The sequence below is a fragment of the Patagioenas fasciata genome, chromosome 5 (assembly GCF_037038585.1).
Source record: "Patagioenas fasciata isolate bPatFas1 chromosome 5, bPatFas1.hap1, whole genome shotgun sequence".
In the NCBI taxonomy this organism is placed as follows: domain Eukaryota; kingdom Metazoa; phylum Chordata; class Aves; order Columbiformes; family Columbidae; genus Patagioenas; species Patagioenas fasciata.
Window position 1 is genome coordinate 65,187,784 of NC_092524.1, and position 7,635 is coordinate 65,195,418.

Consider the following 7,635-nt stretch of genomic DNA (forward strand, 5'->3'; position numbering starts at 1 on the left):
TAAACCAGCTTTTTAAGCAAGCAGTTTCACAAAATGGTGCGAGCTAAATTAACATTGCCACAGGAGGGTCCTACCTTTAACCCTACTCCTACCTTACTCATGGACACACATTCCTGTAGAACATCTTACGCCACTTCTGACACCAGCCTAACCATTCACAAGCCACTTCACCTCACTAATCCTGCACAACCACCACATTAACCTACTAAAAAAGCTTCCCATTGTCAGTCAGGTCAGCAAACTGGATCAGCTCCCACAGGGGTCCAGTAAGTACCAGAATCCAGCAGCTCTTTTCCTTGTGCCTGCTGCCTCCTGCATCCACATTTCTACAGTTCAACCAGCATCACAGCATCTGCACTCATAAGCCTTAGCTCACACACCTCAGCTTTTGCATTAATATAAATCTGGTGGCCTAAAAACCACACACATCACAGCCAACCTTTATGTTACAAATTATAGCCCTGAATACAGTACTGTCGTCCTTGTATATCTTGCTTTTGAGATATTTTCCTCAGGAAAAAGCTCACCAAATAAAATTCAATTATGTATTTAAGCATTAATGCTCAAGTTAAAAGTTACATTTCTGACAGATCCTCACTGCCTACCTCTAGCTAGACTTCTTCACTCAAGCTCAGTTGGCTGAAATACAGTTTTATGTTATTTTCCACAATCTCCAGGGCTTCCCCCACATCTCAGAAGAAAGGTATTTTCTTGAACCACACTGCAGAGAAGAATGCAGCAGGAAGCCAAGCCATCCTTTCACTTGGAAAGAGTTTAAACAAGAAAATTCCAAGTTTTTTTCCAATTACTCCAGTCCCACACACTGGCATGAGACCCCACTCCCCCATATTCCCCAGGGATGCTCCTACTTCCAACTCCCGGGGAATCTGACAGCCACAAAACTCCAAACGCTCCTAACATTAAAATAAATAAGCAAATAATGAAACCTCTGTTTCTTCATTTTAGCAGCCGTTAGCACCGCAATTAGATCTCTCGGAGGATGCACTTACCCCCTAATGAATCCCTGGAACAGCCACAACAGGGTGCAGGGTAGATTAGAGAATCCCCACAACACAACTCAGTGAATTGATGTCTCCCCCGAGCAACACAAAGCTGGGCCTAGATAGTAAGCATTGTTACGCTGTCTTCATTTTGAAGTCTTATTAACAAATTAAATTAAAAATAAACACATCTCCCTCTGGGAAAAGGATAAAAAAAATTAATAAGGATTCTAGACACCTTACTGTGTCTTGCGGACAGGAAAAAGACACCAGAAAAGCTTGTAATAGAGTAACTACCACCTAAGATTGCAGCGGTACGCAATCTCAACCACACCACAGCAGCTGAAATCAAGCCTATCAGTTTTCTGTGCTCTGATACCTGTCCCCCAGAGATGTCCAGCATGGGAAATAGACTTCAGAGGGACAGCACAAGCTGGTGTGACACTGGGGAGGAAAGGGAGTTTCTTTGCTTTTGTTGGTCTGCAGACATCCATGTTTCCCCTGTCTACAAGTCAGGATGGGTCACAGGTAGCTGGACTGACCCTGAAAAAAAGAAGAGCTTTACATACCAGTTTCCCTCCTCCTCCCTACAGCGGGCAGTGGGACAACAAAGCTGAACCAGCAGCCCCAATTAACTACAACTTTAGTGTCTGATTGTTTGAGACCATATGGTCCAAGTTTACAGCCAACAGTAAATTTCTTTACCCAGCCCTGTTTGCAGTAACAACCTTAACATTCTTTTAATGCAGTTTTTGGTGGATGCATTTCCTCTCTTCTCTATGCAAGTAAATCAGTGGGATATGCTTAATCTGCCCCCTAAAACTCAACACAGGCCATGAATCCAAGCAGGCAGAGTAAAGGATAATTCATGGTCTCAAATGGAGCCAGGTGGATTACAGCTCCATTGGCAAGCACGCACCCAGCATCTGCACACTCAGAAAAGACATTACCCTGAACAATCTGAACACCGTCTGAACAATCAAAAATAGTCATGCATGCACAAAGGCTTTTGAATGTAATTCTTGAGAGTGAACTTTTAGAAGGCGGCAAAGTCATAAGTACACCTTAGAAACTAATGCGCTGCAAACCTGAATGAAGCATTGCTCCATAATTAGACACACCTTTCCCTGCACAAAAGCATCTTTAAAGCCAAGTATCTCATGCTTTGAACCTTTGTTATACTGAAGAAAATAAACTTTAAAAAGACTTTCATTATTCTTGAACTGAGCATTTCCATACTAAGTCCCCTCCTAGAACAACTTTTAACTGCTAATTTATCATCCTCCCTCCCAGTGACAGGGAAGATGTATTTAACATTAATGCCAAAAAACACATGGTATTACACTTTTGGCAATGTTAGTAAAGAAGCAATAACCAGGGAAATACCAGCCCCCACCCCAACCCCCAAAAAACCCTAACAAAAAAAAAAACCACATCAAACACCATTCCCATAATTGTAAGGTTTGGCATGGCTCCGTTGGAATAAACTGCAATGGAAACCCAACTTGAAGGATGTTTACAGCCAAGACTTAACGTCCAATTTCATCCTCTCACACTCATCTGCCTACCCCTTATCTTGACTGCGCTGTGCTTATCAGCACACTGACCCCTGCTCTGCCACAAATGGACACAAACACATCCCAGAGCCCCTCTGGCCACAGGGGAACCGAACACTGTAAACGCACAGCATCAGGAGAAAACCACCGCGAGCTGTTCTAACATAGGAAGGAGAAATGCATATGCTGGTGCTAAGGTCCAGAATTAATTTGTTGGCAGAATCTAGGTCACAGTAAAATAGAGATGCCAGGCTAACACAGCTGCTCTAACACAAAGTATCTATCCCAGATAGGAGAGATTTAAATTAACAAAGTGGGGAAGAGAAGAACGAACAGGCAAACCCCAAAGCACAGGACTTCATAGCAAGAGGAACCTTCACTGCAGGCATTTGTCAAAAGAGAAGGAACAAACAGGACACACACTGCCCAGCAAGTTTTTAAATACTTCGAGATTAACTTTGTTTACATAGGAGGTAAAAGAAAAACCCACACAATATAAAAGGAAGGCTCTTCTAGTTTCATTCTAACCGAAGCGGAGGAACTGGCTAAGAACGAGAAAGTGGAACAACTTGGCTGACAGCAGGTACCAGAAGGCAACTCTCACAATTCCTCAGAAGGGCAAAACAGAGAGCCACAAAATAAAGAAAATGTGCTAATGGTAAAACCACACACTATCTGAAACCCAGGAGGAAGATCTGATGCTTACTAACAAATCATCTCAGCTAAATATAGGCTCTTAAATGATTTGAAGTTCAAGAGATTTTGCACAAGTGCCAATCAAATCACTGAAGGTCACTCAAAGCAAAGACCACTGTTAACAAAATAGGAAAGGTCAAAGCATTAGGAAAGAAATTACTGGGAGGCAACACTGAAGGTAACATGAAAATATTCCTTCAGAATATCTGCAGCAAAAAAAAGAGCAGTTAAATTCAAAGTGCATTAACCCCCCATTCAGTGGGAATGAAAATCTCTCAACAGATGATGCCAAAGCACTTGGGCCATCTTCTGTATTGATCTTCATTCACTAGCATGGATTAACTGGCTAATGTAACTCACATCGCAATAAAAGCAGTAAGAACATGAGCCAGAACCAAGAAACGCGTTAGAGCAATTGTTCTAAACTTCCCAAGCAAATAAAGTCAAGACTCTGAATTTCTCATGCATATTTAGCGGCAAACTTCAAACATGAAGTATATTGCCTTTATCATGCTTTTGCAGACAACTTAATAAGCTTCCATAAACCTATGGACTATATTCAGGGGTTACAGCATTAAGAGTACTTCAAGATTTTCAAACCTTTTAGACATGACAATATTTACCCTTTGAAAGCTAACAAAGGCAGTTATTGAAGATCATCTCTGCATTAAGTTCCAGCAGCCTGAAGAAACACAAGAGCACCTGCCTCTAAAGAGCAGGAAACCAAATATACATAGAAATACAGACCAGTCAGGGTTCCTCTCAGTCCCTGGGAAGATGCTGGAATAAATAATTTGACAAACAAACTATCTCCTGCATATTTCAAGTAACGAATCAGATAAGATCCAACACACAATGTGTTAAGAACAAACCATATCAAACACAATTTCCTTCAATGACACAGTAGAATTGTAGCTAGCAAAACAGCAGTCAGAGGCAATATAGTTTTGTTTTAACTGGACTTTTGACACTCATAAATTGAGTATCATGTCATCTAAACAAGTACGGTACATACTGAAGTACTGAGAGATGATTAGAAACCCATCCCCAGAGATAAGTTATTATTTCAGTTCAAGAGAAAACAGGTAGCAAGCACATTCATATGGTTCTAATATTTATCATTCCGCACTGTTACAAAAAGTAACTTGGGGTAAGGGGAAGGTTTATTAGCAAGGAACTCACTGCAGACAACTCCATATTTTGCTCTGCCTCAGTTGAATTGCTCATGGTCAGAAGCACAAACTCCAAAGATCTCCCAAAAACAGTAATGTCCACAAATTACACTTTAGAAAACACCAGGACAGAAAGGTCACTTTCCTAAGCTAACAGAGGATATAAAGCTGGGACAGTCACATGCACTTTGATGGAGGGAATTAGAATCCAAAGTCACCCGAAACAAGTGCAAAAATCAGCTCTTTGACAGAGCAAATAAGTAAGAACAATCAGGTATATAACACAACATGGAAGGCAGAGTTAAACACTGTTCTACCTAAAGATACGCAGTGTGGTAACGTTCTAAAGAATATGGGGTTTATGCTGAACATAATAACACATATCACTGCAAAAAATAAAAAGTACATAAAGACTTATCATTTTACTGCGATGTGTGAAACACAGATATCATGAGAAGTACATGAATTAATTTTGACTCTGCCTGTTGTACTACGGACTCAGATGGAACAGTGTCCAGTTCTAGTGTCCCAGAAGAACACAAATCAAGTTGGAAAAGTCTCAAGAAAAGCAATGAGAATAGCCCATAAATGTCTATTAAAACCAACCAAAAAACAAACAAAACACTCAAGAGAGGAGACTGAAGGAACGGAATTTCTTAATTGTAGAAAACACACCAAAGAGAAAGCCCACAAAACATGTGACACATCCCTGCAGAAGAAGTGTAATAAACAGTTTGCAGGGTGTATAAAACACATGACAGAACTCTTAAGTGCTTAAATTATAGCAAAGAAATTTAGAGTACAAATCAGGAGACTTATCTTCAATGGTAAGAACATCACAAATTACCAGAATCGATTGCCAAGGAGGGGTAAATCTCCATCACAAAATTAAGTCAGCTCATTTGCTTTGAGAACATCAGACATTCCTTCCTTGTGGCTGAAATAGAGTGAATTTATGAAAGAACAAGTGTCAATTACCTCCCCTTCCCCCACCCCCCGCCTCGTACTTCATTCACTGGTGCCCCATCTGCGCTTCCATCTTCTACATCAGTTATTACAATAACTCATTAGCCATTATTAAGAAACAACTTCCAGCATGAAGGCTTTGTAACAGCATATGGAATTACTAACAAAAACATAACCTTCAACGGGTTTTGGAAGGATATTAGAGAGGAAAATTGATCCACTTGAACCACATCAAGATGGAGAGTCCTTAATTACAAGAAAACCAAAGAAATCCAGAGATCCTACCTAGACAGTGACTCTAGCTTTACCCTCGCACACATGTGCTTTAAAGCAGCGGTGCCCAGCTGCAGAGGCACCTTTTGCAGGGAAGGTAATGGACAGACTAACAGACCATGCTGGGTGCAGGTGAGGTCAGTCTGGTTGAGTCTGCACAGCCCTCTCCTGGCAAGCACCCCACAGAGACACCCGGCTGGCTCAACCCACGGCTGCGCAGATTCAGAGAAGTGAGCTGGTCTTGGATAAAACCCTTGCTCAATGCAGAAGCACGAACAACAAGAGCTGAGGGAAGGAGAGGTAGTCCTGGAGCAGCTGGGAAGAAACAAGAAAATCAACCCCAAGTAAGGTGTCAGCAGCTGGACCCTGTAAAGCACAAAACATGACTAATTTTCCCAAGGGAAGCTCAGCCTCAAAAGAAAACCCACCAACAACCAAAGCAAGAGAGCAAACTGAAACATGCTGTTCTCTGCTTGAAGTGGCTCTGGAGGAGCTTGAAAGCAGATCATCAGCAAGACTTGTCCTTTGATCTTCACTGGTACAGAAGTTAGAAGCATCACTTTAAAGTTGCACAGCCTTGCCTAAAAGTGGCTGTTACCTTTCAGACTCCAGCTAATGCTGCCCTTCAACACAGCCAGTGTCACTGTCACCAACGGGACGCTCCTGCTTTGTTCTCTCCCAGACCACCACTACCAGATCATCTGTTGCTCCCCTACACACCTTCCCTTGTGGTAACAGTACTGCTTGCATGGCCATAGCAAACAGGATCAGGAAATCACACGAAATCGAATGCTTTTTGTCTGAGAAAATAACATGAATCTTTTGTTGCAATCCACTTTACTCATCCTGTTCACTTGCAACACTGTAAGTAAAGTTTTCAGGCTGTGTGCTTTGAATGCAATTCACAGGCTGTTTATAAACACCTCAACATACACATTGCAGGAAAGATGAAAAGACATTAAAAACAAACAAACAAACAACCCAAGTAAAATCAAAAATACAGAAAGAGCTGCTACTGTGTTATGAGGCTCTACCATGTGTATCTAAAAGGAATTTGAAGCAGAGCCTTTAAAACTTCCACATTAAGGAAGATCTCCAGATCTGAAAGTGAATGAGCTCAGACTATGTATGACTTAAATCAGCTAAAGTCAGCAGTAGGAATTAGCCAAGTGTTCATCTTTGGGGAAAAAAAGGAGAAAAAACAGTCATGACTGTTGTTGCACAAAAATATTGACTGAGTAAACACCACAAACAAAAAAGGCTCAGAGGAGGATTTTCCAACACTTAAACCAGCATCAAAGCTTCAGACAAAGCACTCCCCATTCAGGAGAATTAACACACCAAAAAATAAATCACCAACTTTTTTTTTTATTATTAATTATCCAAGCGCAGTAATAAATACAAGTGATAAATGTTTAAGATGTTGATAAATGTATTTTCCTCTACATTCCCTATTCCACACCGCAAAGCCTCACAGCCCTTCGGGACAGGGGCCGGTACCGAACACACCAAGCCCCGTGTCCTCCCCGAGGAATTAACCGCGGGGAAGCCGCCGAAAGCCACGATGCAGCCCCAGCCCGAAACGGAACCGCTGGCAACCGGGACAGGAGGGGGACAGGAGGGGGACAGGAGGGGGCCCGGAACCGCCTCGCAAACGCCCGCACAGGCCTGGCAGAACCCCGCCAGGCCGCGAGGGACCGTCCGGGTCTTCCCCACCCCCGGACTGGCCAGGGGAGCGATCAGGCCCCGCTGCTTGGTCCCCCCGCAGAGCAGCAGCTCTGGGCCGCGGCGGCTCTCCCCACGGCAGCTCTCCGCTCACCGCGTCCGGCCCCACTCACAGCGTGTGCCCGCAGACGTTGACCATCAGCTTCAAGGAGGGGTTGCGGTACTTGGTGGTCTTGCACCGCGGGCAGCCCTGATCATCCATGGCCGCCGCCTCCCCCTCGCTCCCTTCTTCCCTCCCTCACTCCG

At 43.1% G+C, this 7,635-nt stretch overlaps 1 protein-coding gene across 1 annotated transcript in view; it reads right to left on the reverse strand.

The window, feature by feature from the left end:
* The window catches only part of MNAT1 (MNAT1 component of CDK activating kinase), a 129,530-nt gene extending 121,902 nt beyond the window's left edge, over nt 1–7,628 (reverse strand). The window contains exon 1 of the mRNA XM_065839318.2: nt 7,503–7,628. Within this exon, the coding sequence (XP_065695390.1) occupies nt 7,503–7,591 (89 nt within the window). The 5' untranslated portion in view covers nt 7,592–7,628. The remainder of the gene's footprint in view (nt 1–7,502) is intronic.
* Between the last annotated feature and the right edge of the window lie 7 nt (nt 7,629–7,635).